Source organism: Paramacrobiotus metropolitanus, unplaced genomic scaffold (assembly GCF_019649055.1).
Source record: "Paramacrobiotus metropolitanus isolate TYO unplaced genomic scaffold, Prichtersi_v1.0 Parri_scaffold0000002, whole genome shotgun sequence".
Classification (NCBI taxonomy): domain Eukaryota; kingdom Metazoa; phylum Tardigrada; class Eutardigrada; order Parachela; family Macrobiotidae; genus Paramacrobiotus; species Paramacrobiotus metropolitanus.
Window position 1 is genome coordinate 3,635,465 of NW_026570222.1, and position 19,363 is coordinate 3,654,827.

The window sequence follows — 19,363 nt, forward strand, 5'->3', positions numbered from 1 at the left end:
CACGTAGCAAAACAATCCCAAGTCGAAGAAAAGGAAAAAAACTAAAATTGAAAAAGTGTAAATTGAAGAAGTGTACGTTGCCGCCAATGCGGCAGTTACTTCCATATTAAGCATACGCTACGTGTCGTATCTCGTCTGCGTGCTACATACATACGTGCTACGTTTAACGCGCACGTAAGCCAGCACCGTACCAAGCGGCATGGTGTACCAAGCGGCATGATCAGCGTATGTGTTCCCGGTCGGAAACTCTTTTGGAGACCCAAGTGAGAACTTGGTCATTTTTGTTTGACTTGTGGGATAGTTTGTTTTTCCCTGTAGTTTCCCAGAAAGGTAAGTTGATCTTAAAAGATTCATGGTCTGTCTTGCATGCTTTCGAGAATGATGAAGAAACTGGTGTTGAACATCCTGTACTGCTAGTCTGCTGCTTGCTAGGAACTGTGAAGGTGCTTGAAAGCGTCTCTCTTCTTTTTTTTAAAATTACACTGGTATATTGATGTTAAGTTATTTGTGTTCTCCGTGAAACGTTGGAAGAACTTCCCGGCTGATATCTTGAGAAGGCGAAGTAATTCTGGAAAGTCTGTGCCTTGTCCATCGTGTTATGAATGACTTTCTTTCCGCGACCCATACATAGATCCGAAAATGAATGATTCTCAGTCTCTCTCGTTTTCCTTCATACTCTTGGTTTAGATAAATCGATTGATGATGGTTTTCACCTTGCAGAAAATGGGTGCTTACAAATATATACAAGAAATCCACCGAAGGAAGCAGAGCGAAGTGATGCGCTTCCTGAAGCGCATCCGTTGTTGGCAGTATCGTCAGCTGAACAGTGTACACCGTGTTAGCCGACCAACTCGCCCGGAAAAGGCGCGCCGTGTAGGCTACAAGGCTAAACAAGGTATCCGCATAACCACCTGCGTACTGAATCCGGGATAATGCAGCAGAGATTGGGTCTCTTGCAGGGTACGTAATCTACCGTGTGCGAGTGCGCCGTGGAACCCGCAAGCGACAAAATTCCAAGGGACAGGTGTACGGAAAGCCCTCCAATCAGGGAATCAACCAGCTGAAATGGCAGCGCAACCTTCAGTCCAAAGCTGAGGTAACAATACTGAATCGCGCAATCTATATTTTATGCGACTCATTAACAATAATCGGCGGTAGCGTAAGTGTCGATGAACAGATCGACCGATGTAGTTCTGCCAACAAGTCGAAATGTGATAGTAATTGTGGTTTACCCCCTTTGCGTTCTTGGCGTAACAGTTTGCTAATTACGCCAAGAACGTAAGTGTTGGGTTGGGGGTTTTGTTTCCATAATCTTTCAGTGCGACGTTGTAGTATTTCTTTTTTGTAAAATCGTGATGCAACAGTTTAGCCCAAATTACGGAATCTGCAGATGTAAGGCACTGTAAAATTTTTGTCCTGGTTTTCCGTGAATCCGACGTGTGTTGCAGGAGCGCGTTGGTCGGCGGTGCCCAGCGTTGCGAGTGGTCAACTCGTATTGGGTGGGACAGGACTCTACGTTCAAGTTCTACGAAGTAGTCCTGGTGGATCCAGCGCATAACGCCATCCGTCGCAATCCGGAGACGCAGTGGCTGTGCCAGCCAGTGGCTAAGCACCGCGAGATGCGCGGCCTCACCTCCGCTGGACGCAAGTCCCGTGGATTGGGCAAGGGACACAAGTACCACCAAACCATCGGCGGATCGCGTCGTGCTGCCTGGAAGCGCCATCAAAAGCTCTCCTTACCCAGAAAGCGTTAAGATATTTTCTGTACTTTCGGTTCTCTTTTGTCATTCTTATCTGCTGGCGGTAGTGTATCGGTTTTCGAAATAAAAGATACAATTAAAAAGTGGTGACTGAGTTATGGTGTGCAATGCAGTGGGTTGGCATCTTTTTATAACTTATGCATGAAATTCGTCGTCCTCCAAGCATCCGTGCCACCATCAGGGCCGTAGCGAGGGGGGGTGCGCACGGGCGCACGCACCCCCCTCCTCGACTAACTTGTGAATTTATTTTGCGCCCGAAACTGGCGTATGGGCGCAAGGGCGCAAAATTCAAGAGATTTTTTAAGGGCGCAACGGGCGCCGGTACCAGTGCGCCCGTGGCGCATGCGCAATGCCGTGTTAAATTTGAATAAAATTTTTGTAAATTTGGGAATTAGGCACACAGTAGACTTTGAACTGCTGTCCAAAGGGAGCAGGGTTGAAACGAAGCCCGAGGAATAGGGGTGCGCAACGGGCGCAGGCTTTCAAATCCAAGGGCGCAGTGGGCGCTGGCCGAACTTCAAAAGGGGCGCAGCTAATTTGCGCACCCCCCATCCGTCGGACCTCGCTACGGCCCTGGCCACCATTGACATGACGAACCTTTTTTGGATTATAAGGTTTTCAAGAATAGAAGTACTACTTCGTGCTTTTTGAAGCACGAATTCAGCTCGTACCATTAACACAGATATAATAATTTTACTACGAATAATTATTACTAAACGTGCACAAACTAAGGATACTAGGGTGGCTAGTGGCTACCCCGGTCTAAGGGATCAACAAGATCCTCATGAAAATTTATGTTATTGGTTGCCTAGAATAAAGTTCCGGTTAATCAATTCGAAGAGTTTAACAGAACTACCCGTACTCCTCTTGTCACTGCAAATCGCCTGGGAATCGTGAATGACCTTTGCCATACACAATTCGTGCAAAGGGGAGGCCACGTAATTGACGTCCACACTCCACAGCACTGTTTTTCTGGTTACTACCCATCAGTATGTTCGCAACAAATAAAAACCTGGTGTATTGAATATTGTATGACGTACTGTATTTAACGAGAATGTAGTCAGACTTTGTAGATGATATATTATAACAGTAGATCATATTTCTGTTATCTAATGTGTTGCAGTTCGCTATAAAAATGGAGCAGAACGGGGTTAATCAGCGGAAAACATTATTCGCTGCTAGCAAACCACTCAAAAACATGGAGAGATAACAAATCAGACATAAGAATGTCAATTAAAAATTGATGAGCAGTGAGCACTAACAAATACTGAGCATGAGAATTTCATAAAATCTACTGTCCTCAGGAATTTGAACAATACTAGTAAAATAAAAGATAACAATTTAATGGGAATAATCGGGTGTGCTGTGCGCACTGAAGAGAATGTCCGAGCTGATCGATCTGGGAACACTGACGTCGGACTTCAGAGACAAAGCAGCAGCCGCTGTGCCGATGATAACTGCTTGGTCCAAGTTGTATCCACTCAAAATTCCGGATATAAGCCCGGAAACCATGCTACAAAAGAAAGCAATTTTGTTGGCTTAATTGTTTTTAAACCAAATCAATAGGTAGAAATTAGAAAAACCTGAAAGAAATCTGGCTAAATTAATTCCGACAGTATCATAAAAAAAACAGAAGTCGTTTTCTGTTTCTGATTTAAGTAACCTTTATGATAAAACGAGCAAGTTACGCATCATAAGCGTACCAATCTCCGCCGCCGGAAACACTGACAAGTTGGGAACTCGTCACGGGAGGTGCGGTGTAGTGGCGAAAATGTAAAGCACGCGTAACATTTGGCGAATCGCAATTAACCGGTTGATCCGGAGGACTTCGCGAAACTACCCACGACCCTTGTTTGCCAAATTTAACAAGGAGCACTCGAAGTTGGGGAAGCTGGTCGAATAGCCTTTGAAAAGATTCTTCCGCGATCGACAAAGAATGCGGCCCTAAAAACTCATTATTATATCATAAGATGTTCACAGTCTAAAAATTTGAAATGTACCGGCTGCAGTGGGATGGAGGCCCCGGTCTATATCGAAATGTGCCATTATCTTTTGCAGTTCCTTGATATTTGGAGATAGAAAAGCAATTTCTTTCCAGTGAGAAGTTAAAAATGCCTTTGTAGCTTTGTTGATATCCGTTGGCTCGTAAAACACTACAAAAAAATATTTTTATTTATACTGCACACTCTACACGTATTAAGCAATATATAAAACAGTATAAAGATTAATAAATGCATGCATATTTAGATAGTGTAGTAGAATACTCTGTACAGTACATGGTGCACGTGAACGATAAGGTCAGAGCTGTGTCACGGTCGTTAACAATACTATTATAATTATGCACAATATCAAACCATGAAAAATCAAAGCGACTCTTGAGAAAATGTAAATTTTCGATGTACCGGTAGTTTCGCTAAAGACATGGAACTGAAGTAGATTCAAATTTGAATGTAAGGAGTTATTTCGAATTTTTGTGCAGCAACCGACAACCGCGTTTGCACTGCTTCGTTGCAACAGGTACGAGCTTAGGCACTTTTCAGAAACTGAACTCCGGTTCTTCGTATCTTAACCTGGAATACTGTGGCTACTTAAAAATGAGCAGCTACTTAAACCACGTTAAACCAGATGAGTGTATGGAGATTGTTTCTACGTTTTTACCTCGATCGAAAACCTTTTACTGTGCCACAGGCAGCAGTTTATTATCTTTCGTTGGCCTTATGGTTTCTCTTTGTACTCCCAATTGGATCGAAGCCGACAAGCGGCTGTACAACAACCATTTTGACAAGCTAGGGTTGTGGGTATTTTGCTTCCGATCTTTCACAGATCCGAAACGCCGTTACCCACAGTATTTTGCATCTTGTCGTTGGTTTTTTGACTATGAGTGGAAGTTTATGTACGATATCTTAGCTCCACGTAAGTGCTAAAATTAAGACAACAAGTACATAGAAATAACTGTCCCATTTCATTCTGTGTAACAGCTAAACGGGTACATCTTCGCTTGCACCGGGTTCTCACCTTCTATCTGGGCGTACGAGTCACTGGAGTCTGGAGTCATAAAATTTTTACAGATTTTTTCAAGGCAGTGCAAGCGACATTCTGCATTGGTTTTGGATTGGGTGTGGTTTCCATGGCCTTTCTCTCAATCTTGTGGATCAATAACTACGCGCCACAAAGACAAGCGGAGCTGCGCTACATTACGGCATTTACACATCTTGCATCAAGTAAACTCAAGTTACTTAAATACGGCTGGCTGAGTATAATATTTTTATTAATTTAAAATTTGTGAGAATGACAGGCTACTCAATATCAGCAAAAAATGATCTACAGCGCATACATATATTGTACAAATGATAAAGCTGTATACAATCCAGTGCTGCAATACAAAATTGCTCTACTTTGGTTCTGTTTTCCTGAAAACCTATGATGTTTTACAGGTTTCTGGATATTCGTAGCCTACACTATTTTTGCTGCTAATGCATACGTCCCTCAGTGGCTACCGGGATGGCAGAACAATTACCTTTCGTGGTCATTTGGAATATGTGTGGTCAGCGGCCTGCAGATGTTTACCAGCAGCGCCTTGTTTTTCTGGGATGGTGTGAATGTGCAGAAACGCACAGAAAAGCGAAAGCGGGCAAACGGGACCAGTGGTGGCATATCGCATAACCACACTCCCTTATCCGAAGAATTAGAACTTTGTTCGGATCAGCAAAATATTCTTCTCGAGAGCGATGTCTGAACAGTTCATATCAAATTTTTATAATTACGAGTATTATGCACGATTCGTTAGACTCTCAAAAATAGTACGGTACAGCATGAATAGAATATCTTCAACTAAGATTTCAACATTTTTTCCTTTAAATATATTTTAAAACGAATGTAATCTAGCGGCACATTTATTAAAACTGCGAATGTCCGAAATAAAAGGAAAAAACTGCTTATGTATTTGGGCAACCGATCGCAAACACACAATAACTTAAACACTTGCTCAATCCATGGTTGCGCACTGCACCCACATTATTCATCAATAAAGTCTGTGTCACATGCAGAAAACATATACCCTAGAAATTAGGAATGCAAACTACCTGGGCAAGGTCTGCCGAACAATACATACCTGAGTATGCAACTGGCAGCGGAAACTTAAAACAAAGTTCAATGTTCATGGTAGCTATTGATAATATTTCGCACTTCGCAACATGTGATTTGTAGAATACCCTTAAAGGAATCCTCTACAAATACAATGTAAAACTAATTGCAGTTATCCTGGATGTTAAAAATAATACTCTTGTTCTCCCGTATAGGACAGGAGAACGTCTACGATTTTTCCAGTTAATTTTCTGTCAAATCTGAAACCTCGGCTAACTATAAACGAACCGAAGCAGAATATAAACTACGAAGTCCTGCGCTTTTCAGACATTACAGCCACGATGCTGCTAGCTTCTACCAATTATGCAGTTAATTTCGTTTTTATATAAAAGAAAAATGCGGAAGATTGAAGGCCATCAAATGTAAAATCAACCGGATAAAATCACACATTATTTTCTCACATTTCTAAGGTTAGCCGTAATGTGGCATTACTTAACTCAAATAGTGCGGTGTACGTTATTTTTATAAATGCTATTTGGTCAGAATACTCTCAGAGTTCTTTTAGAATCGGCACCAGCATTATGCAAATCGCTGTTCAAGACGTATATTGTTACGAGACGTGATCTAGTAAGAAACCTGCCATGACAAACCAAAGTTACACACGCAAGCATTTTTTAAGCTAAAAATTATGTTGGGAGCTTGAACAAAGGTTATGTTTTCGAGTGACTTGCGCATAAGACTTAGTAATTCTCGATACCGTGAAAAAGACCTTTGAAATTTTACAGAATTGCGAGAATTTGAAAGGTTTGTTGTGCCTCGTTTTCACCATGGCCATGTCTGGGAATTGTGAGAGAAAGCCGAACACTAACGGTACGTGCAAGCGGTGCAACGATACGTGTCTGTAGATTAATCACGTGTATCCATGGCCACTGGCCAGTTAAAATTATCATAATTAGGGATAGTAAATAGAAGTACGCTGCGAGTTTTCATAAAATTAACGGAAAATAGTAATACAAAGTGTATACCGGCTAATATCCGATAGCTTTCTTAAAGAATTATTAAATCGCAAAACACCGCAGTATACAAGCACGGCATCAAGGAATGACAGAGCCGTACGCATAATATGCAATAAATGTGCCGTTAGATTACAACGTATCGCCGGACGCTAGGCGTAAATGTAAAGACTAATAACAGCAGTAAGTACTTACACAAATGCAGTGTAGATTCACAAAATCAAATAGTTTTATTGGGAAGCTTTGGGGTATTGTAGAATTAATGCCATATTAGTAAGCACTACTGCCTCATCGAAATCATCACCGTGAATCATGCATATTTAGATTTCGCTTTCAAGGTGCGGTGCTAGCTGGCGTTGAGTACAGACTGTAATTATATTGTACTGTCAGCGAATCTTGCAGGTATCTCAAGGATACATAACATTCTGAAGGGAAAGTATGGCATCTGCATACTGACATTCTATCGGAATATAAGTCCATAAAATCAATACAATGCTTCCGTAAACTTAAAATCTAAACATATTAATTTGTTAACTGTGAAGTAAATTAATACATCAATGAATAATATAGATATTACAGAGCATGCACGGTAAAAATAACAGGATTCGAACAGGAACAGTAACAGGATTCGCCACACCAAAGTAGATGTTTGGGTTTCAAGCAAGCTTAATTATGGTTTGCTGGGATTCAAAAATCTATTAAGAAGAGATCACGAACAGTCCTGGTTCTCAAAATTCAGTATAAAGCGGGGAAGTATTACACAGATGTATGCGCATTCGCAAGAAAGGTTGGATTCTTGTTGCTCGCGTATGAGAAGAACATGTCAGTTCAATTTTTTAATTTATCAGTTTAACTAATTCCGGAAAGAATGTTTTGATTTGATTTCAACAAAACAATAGGAAACCCTATCATAAGCCATAACGTATGAAGACCGGCAGTTGTTTAAGGCTTCCAAACTGCACCAAGGCAGGGCCATTCAATTTTTCTGTAATTACTGTATGTGTGATTCAGTGTGAAAGGTTAGTTTGCAACATATGGTCACAACTGAAAACCGGTTTCCGGTTGCAATATATTTTAATGCTTCTACGTCTACCTAGTTTCTGTTTAATCCTGAGACGACCAACAAGACTATAATAATGTTAACGTTGCACTATGCAGGTACAGGTAACCGCAGGTTGTTATGCTTTCCATCAACGTGTAAGTCAGATTTTGACGATTGGGTAGAGGGTGAAGCAGACCATGCCGGGTAGTACAAACGGCAAACATCGTTCGATTGGAACGCTCGCTTATATTATAGGTTTGTCCGAAACGTTTTAAAAGCACACAGGTAAAAATCAATATTGTCCATAGCATGTCCATCTTGAACACGTACATAACAATATTACCAAATAAACGCGCCCATGGTTTGGTCGGAATGATTCACCGTTCGTACGGAGCATTATATGTGTGCGCCATGTCCATGAGTACGCACACCGCCATTTCGGATAGACCATATTATCTATAAATGCAGTCAATGCTCTTGTAGCATATTTAGTCGACTATACTAAAATCTGCTAAACGTAAAGCGTCACAAACATGTTGATGTGAGAAGGTGAACTCTAAGTACGGAGAGTTCAAGTTAAAAATTTCTGGTTTTACCGTCCATTAATATTTCTTGCAGCTCGCTCGCAAAGCTAAGCCACCAGACACCACGCTAAGATACATTTTATCTGCATCCTCGAAAGCAATTATCCACGTACACTGACCGGTGTATATGTTCTATAATCTGTATCAGTACGCCGCTAATGGATGTATAGTCACCGTAAAATTTCCTCAATGATTTGGCGATAAGAGCCAGCCAACGGAATGACGGAGTAACGTGGAATACGTACTGATTTGTATTGCATCGTTATCTATATCGGGGATTATTTGGATTATACAGCTTCTTCATAAATCTGACGTTTTTATACCCACTACAACCTAATAACTGATAACCCAAAATCAATATGGCTGGAAGATTCGGCACGCGTACGGCTACCGTTACACCCATTTCCAGGACCATAGGCGGATGGTTAGCATTAGCATCGGTATCGTCTATTGTGGCCATTATTCTCATACTGATCGCCTTTGCCACACCGGTCTGGCTGGAGGCCGATCGGAATATGGTGGCTAACCCGGTGCCGCCCTTCAATATTCCCTTCGACAAGCTGGGACTATGGCAGTTCTGCTTCCGACTTTATCAAATAGGCGACCCTTTTCTACGCTATTCGGTTATATGCCGATGGTACTTCAGTTCGGGCTGGCCACCAATGATGGAGTTTTTGGCACCGTGTAAGTGCGCGTAGGTATTCTGCATACAAAGCATTTCTTTCTGTTCACATTTTACAATGCACCAAAACTTACTGCGATAGTTCTACTATCTGTTATGTAATTATATTTTTCGTCGTGGTGTACACACGGCGATCACATAGAGCTTTTGAGACTGGAAAAAATAGCATTAACCGCCGAATTCAGACATGCATATTGTTTGAAATCTTTCTTATTACCGTACGGCTTCGCTTAGTCAAGGCGTTTACAGCCAGTATATGTACTTGGGTAATTAGAGCAGCTAGTGCGCCACCGCATGATTTTCCCAAGCTTTAAACAAATAATGTTTTAGGTTAGGCATCGGTAGAAAATAGCAATACGTAAATCTATAATGCGGCAAATTTCATCTGTCCCAGGCCGCACTCAATCGATGACCCATATACGATCGTGCCTTACCTAGCCCATTGTAATTTTTCATTTATATGCCGGTTTCAAGATTGCCGAGCACTGTACAATACTTAGCGCATAATGAAGATTGTGGATACGGTAGACATCCAAAAAAGCGAAAAGAAACTAGAAAATTAAATACGAAAAGAAAATTGACCTATCGGCAATTATTCACGCTACTACTTTTAGTAACAATATCAACAATACGAAAGATTTAACAGCAGAGAATGTTTCGAAAAATATAAGCAAAATATTTGCATTTGTCGAAAGAAAGGCAATGACAATATACCAATACATATTTGAAGCCGATCAAATCTGTTAATTATACACAGCTACTTTGTGACGCTGGCAAAAAGACAAGATCAAAAAGCATAGCAATTTGAACAATTTTCCCGTTTCTCTGGGTTTACACTTTTTCAGAAACCTGCAAGTTTGTTATATCTCACTTTAACCAAGGGGAAAAATAGGGAATATGCACATATCTATACACGGCATATGCGTTATATACGGTATAGTGCGGTGTCGTCGATTTTTATGAAAACTATGGCTTCATCGCTACGTAGCATAAACAACATCGTAAGATTCGTAACAACGCCCAAGAGCACCCAGTAAGAAAACACACTATTCCCAAATTTGGGAATCTGAGCTTTTAAAAGCTCAAATTTTTTTAGTTGAGTCCATGTCAGATTCTGAATTAACGTTTGACTAACTGGGTGATTTTTTAAACAGCCTTTTTCATCGCGACACAAGTCATCTATACAGTGGGCTTCATCGTAAGCATAGTAGGATTGATCATTCTTATTTTGGTGCTCGTACGTGGACCTGAAGCTCGTTTGCTGTTTGGACTTGGTGCAGTATTCATGATAGCAGGTGAGTGCACACAACAGAATTATGCCCATTAAAGTAACATTATGGTCGTAACCGGTTTCCGAAGATGGTATGTATTTTGAACAAAAATTCATAAGCCATGACTTAGATTTCAAAGCCAAATAACATGATTGCGGTTTTTAATAGCCATACTGATCTGCATATCCTTCATTGTGTTTGCGGCGCGAGTATTCGATCGAGAATGGATATTCGGATGGCAGAACAATTACTTATCATGGTCATTTGCGCTGGCCGTTGCCGGTGGGATCTTATTATGGGTCTGTGCCGCACTCTTCCTGATCGAAGGACGTCGTCAGGCTTATTACGATGAGCGTGGCCCTGGTCAAGTTACTGTTGTACATCGCCCACCGGTTGTAACCGAACCCACAGCTAAACGTGATCAGGCTTTCGTGGTTCAAGAACCTCTACGTAAGACCAATCCTGAACACACCACTGCTGTAAGATTCTACTAACATTCACACTAACTTTCTGGCCACAATGCTCAGCTGCGCATAATTGTGACTTCATTAATAAACTAACACATAAAACTAACATGTATTGTACCGGCGTTCTCGTGCAATATTTACCATAACCAATATTTACAATAACCGTTCTCGTGCAATATTTATTTGTTTATTTATTTATAATAACCGTACTTATTAAAATTAATAAGTATCAGTATTTAAATATACGAGTATAGTAACGGAACCATTACCCTGCTGGTCTTCGTTGCTCAAATATATGCGTTTATGTTGTATGGAAATTATTTGATAACTTTCTACCAAAGCTCTACGATTTTGATATCCCTGATATTAATCCTAGCCTTACTAGGCCAGTTCTATTGTGTCCCACAAAATAAGAGAATTAGATTTCCTTGCAGCCGTAAGTGCTAGGTGGTTTCTGAACTGCATTAACTTCTGTAAAGTTCTAATATCTTATATTAAACAGTATCAAAAAGTCAATCGCACATGCGCAGCGGCAGTATCGTGGCAATCGTTTCCTTTACAATTTGCTCAACTATGGTGAGACATTTTCTGCCTCATTTTCAGTCTCAAACGGACTTCAAATTAACGAATGGTGACCGTGAGTACAAGAACATATCCGTCAAAGCTCCAATATTACCGCCAAAACCCGGTAGCACGAATGGTGATACCTATTCCTATGAATATCGCAGGGAATACCAGTATGCCGTTAAGGACAGCGATCTGTAAAATAGCCGGGGAGCTCAAACCATATTCAGTTGTTATTTTTTTCTATTGTCTGAAAACCGCTGGATAGTATTGTGTTTGTGATTGCCATTTTAGGATTATTTGACGAATGCATGGGTGAATGGTTTTTTCTCGTTTCCTTATGGAATCTCTCTATACAGCCTGTTTTTGTCCTCTTGCATTTATTTTTGTTTTCCAAAACTATCTGTCGGCCAAAGTTGCTGGTTTACGTACGTTGTTCAAGAGCTGAAAATATTGGCTTTCGCTTTTTTACGTTTTTCCATTGCCCTGTAGTGATTTACAGTGGTGCCTGCAAGACCACATGGGCTTATATTATAAGATGGCATTGGATCAAGGATGGACCATTTCCGGTTATAAATGTTAAACAGTCTGGTATGCAGCAATAACCTGCCAGTGCATGTCCAATCGGCAACAGTATTTTTTATGTGAATTGTACAACGCTGAAACCTTATCACCTCTGCTCTCGACTTCGTGATGAATGGACTGTCAGTTGGCTTTTCATACCTGCACAGAAAATGCTTTACGACGGTAGCTCGATACCTGCGCGCACGTACCCTGGCCTTCTTCCGTCGAGTTGCAGCTTGCTGCTCTTTTCCGGCAGACACATCAAAACACCATTGACCCAAATATCTTTTAACTAGCGTAATTTCAGTGTGCTCACGATAAAAATATTATCATCACCGCTTACTGTCTGCGTTCTGTATTAATTTCATAAGGACTTTACTTGTTATGTAATCCTCATTTTGTGTTGTTAATGTACTTGTTTGGATTATTATTAGCACTTTGTTAAATAACGCATATTCGTTCACTGTGGCACTACCAATCTGAAATTAAGTTGGACTCAGGTAGTCCAGCCTATTCAGTCGTCAAAAGCATTAAAACATTTACTAATCGTATTATGAAAATACGCGTGTTCTATATTGCACTTCACGCTTCGATCATGCGTCACATTATGCACGGTAACTTATTGAAATAGTTCACAATCGGTGTAGTTTTGCAGAAACCTGCCCAAGAATATTCCAAAAGACTTAACAATGCACAGCTTCGCAAAAAACACAGACACATTCAATTCGTGCAGGCACATTAAAATTCTTTTATTACGGGTTGATAGTTGTAGGTTCTAATTTTACAACAGAGCGGAAATCTGCCTCGTAAAATTCGGTTATAGAACTTAAACCTGTACGTTTTCGCTAGGTTTGTAAAATGTAATTTATTTTTTTGTTACGGCAAAAAAATACAGTATTTCATAGCAATGTGATAGCTTGCGTCAGTTTTTTCTTGGCTCAAAGGGATTAACTCTTCCCGAGTCTTAAGGAGAATACAGCAGTATGCTACCGCCTCTTTCAGATTTGCCGTTCCCCTCAGTTTCGCTGTTGAACAGATTCTGCTCGTTATCGATCAACAATGGAAATGACACAAGTCAAGTACGGTGTGGTGGACAACGACCCAAACTGACTGTTACGGTATCGCTGCATAGCCTGCACCCATATAAAAATTTGCCTTTTTGCGAAAGCAGAGTAAACCGCAGTGAGTCAGTAGAGGGAAGTAGGTTAGACATGTATCGTCATAATAGGTGTGAATCCCGAGATTCATAGATGTGTGCAACATCCACAAAGCGACGGCGGCGGCACAAGTACATTTAAGCAATCACTACGCCACAAACATGGATTTGTCAAATAATGTACTAGTCTCCATACACCAATATGTGCCACACCCAAATCAAACCCATGTGCAACTGTTACGCTTATTTAACAAAAGAGCTCAACTGATCAAAGTGGAAAAAATATGGAAACAACCTCTGTTTAGATTTTATTCACAACAACCTTTTTAACAAACGGCCATCAATCTGATTTTTTATAAAAAGAACCCAAATGTTATTTATAGGCAAACAACGATTAACACAAATCTTCAAGAAATGTTAACCTTTCAAAAAATCCACAAAAATTTTCAAGAAATGTCCACCTTTCATCCTTGGCAAGAGAAGATACAATTAAATCGATTTCCAGTTTACTTGGATAGTTCCAACACGTCTGAAGAGGCAGAAATCGATCTTTAATTACATCGTAATTTATAAAGGTCAGTGGCCATGCAAACATCCCGTAAAATAGGTAATTAACAGAGCTCAAAAATTTGCATATTTTAGTTATCCGGTTTTTCTTGTAAAAACGGTTTATTTGTGCATTTTGATCTATAGAAAAATCGGGACTTCTCAAACATTTAGCCGACTAAAGATATGCTAAAGACTAGATCCAGAAATAGTAGTTTCAAATACTAAATTATATACACGCATACAGACACACGTGTATCTGTAGGTTGTAGGATACGGTGGATCGTACATGGACAATAATATCGTGCATGGGCTAATCTGCTTAATTAGTAAGTATATTTAGTACCTTTATTAAAATTACGTAAATCGGGCATTTACTCTAGCAGTGAAAGCAAATTATTCTTTAATTTTCCCATGAATCGCGTAAAAATCTTAAACCGATGATCACCATTTGCTATTAATATCATTCGTTTAAACTTTACAGTACGACGTGCATTAATTATCAAAAACTTTGCTGACTACTCTAGTTTAGTAGATACAACATCCGCGCGCCAAAACCACGACTATAGTGCCTCAACGGTGCACGTACAGATACAGGTGCTGTATGTGCTTTATGCTGCGCATATTAATATGCAAATTAATTGTCAGTACAACCTGTACTCACTCCAAAAAGCAATAATTTTGTGCATAACACGGCTAGTACCACGGCTAGCAGTGCTGTCTCGACAATTACGCATTGCTTGCAACAAGAAACTTTAAAAGCAACGTCATGAAATTCAAATTTTCCAGGATATTTATTGTTAGTTCGGTTTTCGCTTTCTTATCTGGCTTCATTGCCCTGTGCAGTCCTGCATGGTTGGAAACACGGGTTGGCAACAAACATTTCAAACGAGCCGGGTTGTGGGTATTTTGCTTTCAAGCATTCGCCGATCCGACCTTTCGGTTCCCAACAGTGGTCACCGGCTGTTCTCATGTGTTCAATGAACGCTGGTGGCATTTTAGGGAAGTTTTCATGCCAGGTAGAAAGCCGATCCGATTGTCGCCGATATTTAAATAGTTTTATCACTTTTATGTACATCTAATACATAAATATTATCTTTTACGTTTAAGACTTTAAGTTGACTAATGATTCTTTGCAGATTTCTTCTTAACCGTACAGATCACTTTTACCACCGCCTTCGTAATTTCAACAGCTGGCTTAGCCATACTGCTTCTGACGAAATCCCAACAAAACAATAGCGTTTTATCCTTTACTTTGGCATTGTTCCATTTTATATCAGGTGCGTTACTGCGAATACGTACACTGACGCACCGTCAAGAACGCCTTAGAATTTACATAAAGTTTAAAAATTACTAAAACTTATCCGGTGTTTATCTAAAAACTTATCCAAAAATTACTAAAACTACAAACAAGATAATATAATACTTATGTGATATATTCCTATCAATATGATAAAATCGTAAATCTGCTTACTATGTTGATAGAAAACAAAGGTTACAGATTAGGCTTGGAAATATTTTTATTCAAAGGATCTTGCAGGTGTCTTCACAACATTAGCCGTCACACTTTTTGCTGTCCGCGGTGACGGAAGAGACTGGATGCCTGATTGGAGAAGGAACTATATTTCATGGGCTTACGCGTTCGCTGTCGTTGCGGGAATTCTACAGTACTTTACCGCTGCTTTGTTGTACTGCCATGCTCATCATCAAAGAAGAAATACTGGACATGTTCTTTTAAAGCAGGATAAAATGGAGCTAAAAGATGTTAAAATTCAAATCTTTCGTGTAAATCAGCTGAACAATGCAACGCAAAGTGCCAATTGCGCTAGAACATATGCAATGCTTCCGCAGAAAGAACGGGTTTAACAACCGCTTCGATAATCCACACGAGTTTAATTGAAAATCTGTATTTCCAAAAATTTACTGCATGCCAGTGGATTCGCAGTTGTACTCGTACATGCTTTTATGCAGTATGCAACTATGCATTACTCAACACTGTATGGAAAATTTGGCTGTTATCGATGATTTTTCCACATTTCCGTCATAAACGACTTTTATTCACCAATGGCTACTCAAAAAGCATACCGAATTAATCGTTTGGATTCATATTTTTTTCCAACATGTCATAATCAACAAACACACGTAATTCATACTTATCATGCGAATAATGCGACATGGTTCTACAAAGAAAACATATTTTTTCGAAAGCTCCATTTTAATTCCGCATATACGCTTTAAAGCTGCACAAAAACCACATAATAATTGTAACAGACGTATTTAAAAGTCTGTTTACATAAAGTGTTCATTTTACTTTCATATTCAGTACATGCACTGTGCACAGTACAGAATGTTTGTTAAAATTTTTAGCGGTCCACTTGTGCAAACCTTGATCTTTATATACCAGCTACTCGTAAAGTCATAAGTCTAGTTTGTGTATAGATAAAGCGCAAACAACACTCTTCAAAATCTAATATATTTTTACAAGTAATCCTGTGACGTCCTATCTTGCAAACTGCGAAACTGCAGCATTATCTAAACTGAAGTTAGGACAACATGAACCAGAACACAGTACCAATGTCCGGCAGATGTTTATTAAAAAATGCCAGAATGATTCATGGACTGGTGCTATCTGCCTTGGGAACACTCTCATTGATTATATCATATTTTACTCCCCATTGGTAAACCCTAAATCCGCATAAGGGCACCGCTGGCCCTACTTTGAATAACGATGCGAAATGACACCGATACAAATGCTACTTCTTCTTTTTAGGCTTCAATCTCATCGTCAGGCCTACAGCGAATTCGTCAAGCTTGGATTGTGGGAAATCTGTTTCAATAACTATTTCCATCACTCTTTCCAGATTCATCATGCCTTCTCAGGATGCCACTGGGTTCATGGCAGGGAATACCGGCCCATATACGAGTTTATTCAACCCCGTAAGATCAGAAACTTTTGCGTCAAAATAAAGTTGACCAGCCAATCATTTTTAGCATGGCTACTAGCAGTTCAGGGATTCATGACCATCGGTTTAGCTTTTAGCCTAGCCGCTACTGCTCTCGCTTCCGTAACATTCTTGCACTCCCGAACCGGAAACAACATCACAAGGTTCAAACTCACTATTTGCAGCTGCATTATGACAGGTTTGTTAAGTATTGCACCCAATACAATTATGCTTCCAGGCTTGCAAAGCCACAGCTCCGTACGTCATATTACGTACTACGGGTAGTACAATATTATAAGCCGTTGCAGATGCACCTATCCCACATTACTGAAAAAATAATGTACAGTAACTGAGAATTACAAATTTACTCATGATTTCAGTTTACAATAATTTCAGCTGCTTTCCTATTCTTTTCGTTGGCTCTTTTTGGAGCTAAGGCCAACGACCAAAGCTGGATGCCACATCAGTTGTACAACTATATCTCCTGGTCATTTTGGTTAACATTTGTTTCAGTTTTGCTGCACTGCGTGGCGGCAGCAAATTTTACTATAATTATTAAAAATTACGAAAATGTTTCGCGGAATGTTTTGTTGATAGGTGACTGACGGGTGTTGACAACGACAGCCAAATTATATTAAAACATTTGGGTTTTACTTTTACCCACAAGATAAAAACATCGTTAAACAGGAAGGCCTACCATACCTGGCACTCTATATTTGGCAGCCATCTCCAAAGCACAGTCGAGGGCTTCAAGTGACAAGTTTCCATCCAGTATTAACATTGGCGACTCTTGTACGCATTCTTCGTGCTGATGGATCTGCAAAAAGGAGCTTTTTTTACCACCGGCACCACCTGGATGTGAGTGCGCTCTGCGTAAATCATGAATTTTTCAGCTGACATAATCAGGAGAAATCATCTGATGTATGGACATATTCATGAGTCCGCCAAGCAGCTGGCCAGATGGTGCCAAAATACCAATATAACAGGAAGTGGGGTTTCCCGGACATTCCATCAGATGGGACAAATCCTATGGAGTAAACTGCTTTTTAAAATTGTAAAAGAGTCCAGGTCATACTTTAAAAGTACATGCAATGCTTCAGCCTTTCAGAAGCGTTATACCGACATACTGCAAACACTAACTTACAAAAGCTGTGCTTTTAGAAACCTGCACTTTGCTATAAGATCTTTATTTCAGCCGTGTACCGCATGATGAACAAATTGTCTATCAGTACTTATGTAGATGCAATATCATACAGCGTAGCAATTAATAAATGAAATTAAGCGGGTCAACATACGGCTCTGCACACCGTAAGAATATCCCTACAAACAATCAACATTATCTGCCTTTGTAAGAGGTCACAAGCGCCCAAACAATATTCAAGTATGGATTCTTATACGGAGTTCCTTATTCTAAATGTGAAATACGAATATATTTGCATAGTGTGAAATATGTGTATTATGTTTCTCGTATCTTAAACAAATCGATTCAATACTATCTCAACCATTCGACATCTTCCGCTTTCTAAGCTTGTGGGACTACAGTAGTAGTGTAAACAGAAAATTTACCGATTTACGACTAAAACAAGATCGTTTTTGCTCAGTAGTATAGGTTATCTTTGTGATTCGAGCAAAATATTGTATTTAAGTATTTCGATGTGTTACATGATGTACGGTATTTACCATATGCGAACACGACTGCTTTATAAACTGTCCATTGTAATCATCTCCAACAGCGCTGAGGAAAACCGCGCTTACTCCCAGGCGACCTAAACAATCCGCAACGTTCCTGCCTGAAAAACAACAAACGTTCCACATAGCTAACTACCGTAAAATAGCGTTCGTTGACGTCAGAAGAGCAGAGCGATGATAAACCCATAATAACTGTCATCCCGTACCAACACCTCCACTTGAGAAGTTGATGTCACCACCATGCGTGCTCCCATTCATCTGTCATAAAGCGATACAATAATTCACAAACGCTGCATAAAAACGCATATTAAGTATTCATGCTGCATAAAAACAGAGGTAGCATTGCGTGATTTCGCACGTAGACCGACCTATAGAACACCGGTATCCGCTTCACCTTCAGAAACGCATCTCACACGAAATGATACGCGTTTTTTGCTGCTTATAAACTATCAACTCATATTGCAAAAGTATTATTTTATAATTAATAACGGTAAATGCTGAAGTGCAATAGATTCAAAATGCTATCTAATTCATACTGACAGTAAACTGCATAACAAAAGAATGATGAGAACTTCGATCTGATCTTCAGATCGAAGTCAAAAACAAGTAGTGCTTAAAAAAATTGTAGTACTTTAATTTACTGCACGTTTATGTGAGATATCAAGCAATGACCGGATGCACCTTTACTCTGCACGAGCCGATTTCACAAAATTAATGGCAGCAAACAGTATTTATAACAAAACTGCTTTTAAAAAAACGCTCATTGGCCACCCCAGCGCCGAACTATTGCATAAAATGTTTTTCAAATGCATTTCGAAAACACGCTTCGATAAAGTAAAGTATTCTGACTATTCTCAGATTTCATAATATGAAATCTGTTTGTTTTGCGACACAAAACTGGAGAAAACATAACAAGCCAAAGAAAAATGTGCTATTTTATAGGCATATGCTGTCGGCTGAAACAGCCTTTTTTATCTTCGGAGTACGCCACGGCATGCCG

The 19,363-nt window shown here is 39.9% G+C and overlaps 4 protein-coding genes across 12 annotated transcripts in view; 3 read left to right on the forward strand and 1 right to left on the reverse strand.

Annotated features, from left to right (window-relative positions):
- The first annotated feature begins 191 nt into the window (after positions 1-191).
- LOC129585507 (60S ribosomal protein L15-like) lies at positions 192-1,854 on the forward strand. Its single transcript, XM_055478218.1, has 4 exons — positions 192-330; positions 721-895; positions 960-1,096; positions 1,449-1,854. The coding sequence occupies exons 2-4, from the start codon at positions 724-726 to the stop codon at positions 1,752-1,754; spliced, it is 615 nt and encodes a 204-aa protein (XP_055334193.1). The 5' UTR covers positions 192-330; positions 721-723; the 3' UTR covers positions 1,755-1,854.
- Positions 1,855-2,850: 996 nt separating this feature from the next.
- LOC129589226 (uncharacterized) overlaps positions 2,851-19,363 on the reverse strand; it is a 32,636-nt gene continuing 16,123 nt past the window's right edge. For 5 of the 8 annotated variants that reach the window (XM_055483866.1, XM_055483857.1, XM_055483875.1 and 2 more), the window contains 7 exons: positions 18,570-18,621; positions 18,355-18,464; positions 17,573-17,701; positions 17,377-17,491; positions 3,761-3,913; positions 3,464-3,704; positions 2,851-3,273 (listed from right to left, as the gene is read on the reverse strand). In XM_055483866.1, the coding sequence (XP_055339841.1) occupies positions 3,102-3,273; positions 3,464-3,704; positions 3,761-3,913; positions 17,377-17,491; positions 17,573-17,701; positions 18,355-18,464; positions 18,570-18,621 (972 nt within the window). In that variant the 3' untranslated portion in view covers positions 2,851-3,101. The remainder of the gene's footprint in view (positions 3,274-3,463; positions 3,705-3,760; positions 3,914-17,376; positions 17,492-17,572; positions 17,702-18,354; positions 18,465-18,569; positions 18,622-19,363) is intronic. The other 3 variants (XM_055483848.1, XM_055483838.1, XM_055483829.1) reach the window with 1 other exon arrangement.
- LOC129589308 (uncharacterized) lies at positions 4,563-5,670 on the forward strand. Its single transcript, XM_055484012.1, has 2 exons — positions 4,563-4,981; positions 5,195-5,670. The coding sequence occupies exons 1-2, from the start codon at positions 4,888-4,890 to the stop codon at positions 5,494-5,496; spliced, it is 396 nt and encodes a 131-aa protein (XP_055339987.1). The 5' UTR covers positions 4,563-4,887; the 3' UTR covers positions 5,497-5,670.
- On the forward strand, positions 8,319-12,575 carry LOC129589299 (uncharacterized). 2 transcript variants are annotated; one of them, XM_055484001.1, is made up of 4 exons: positions 8,319-9,166; positions 10,319-10,459; positions 10,604-10,885; positions 11,506-12,575. In XM_055484001.1, exons 1-4 carry the CDS (start codon positions 8,842-8,844, stop codon positions 11,535-11,537), a joined length of 780 nt encoding a protein of 259 aa, XP_055339976.1. In that variant the 5' UTR covers positions 8,319-8,841; the 3' UTR covers positions 11,538-12,575. The 2 variants fall into 2 exon arrangements, with proteins under 2 accessions (XP_055339976.1, XP_055339965.1); XM_055483990.1 differs by having other exon boundaries at positions 8,321-9,166; positions 10,604-10,914; positions 11,506-12,574.

Bases quoted from the DNA above. Each gene is read 5' to 3' on its own strand.
- LOC129585507 (XM_055478218.1), top strand. From the start codon at position 724: ATGGGTGCTTACAAATATATACAAGAAATCCACCGAAGGAAGCAGAGC. The intron at 896-959 runs GTATCCGCATAA...GGTCTCTTGCAG, and splicing joins AGGCTACAAGGCTAAACAAG to GGTACGTAATCTACCGTGTG. The intron at 1,097-1,448 runs GTAACAATACTG...CGTGTGTTGCAG, and splicing joins ACCTTCAGTCCAAAGCTGAG to GAGCGCGTTGGTCGGCGGTG.
- LOC129589308 (XM_055484012.1), top strand. From the start codon at position 4,888: ATGGCCTTTCTCTCAATCTTGTGGATCAATAACTACGCGCCACAAAGA. The intron at 4,982-5,194 runs GTAAACTCAAGT...GATGTTTTACAG, and splicing joins ATTTACACATCTTGCATCAA to GTTTCTGGATATTCGTAGCC.
- LOC129589299 (XM_055483990.1), top strand. From the start codon at position 8,842: ATGGCTGGAAGATTCGGCACGCGTACGGCTACCGTTACACCCATTTCC. The intron at 9,167-10,318 runs GTAAGTGCGCGT...TTTTTTAAACAG, and splicing joins GATGGAGTTTTTGGCACCGT to CCTTTTTCATCGCGACACAA. The intron at 10,915-11,505 runs GTAAGATTCTAC...CCTCATTTTCAG, and splicing joins ATCCTGAACACACCACTGCT to TCTCAAACGGACTTCAAATT.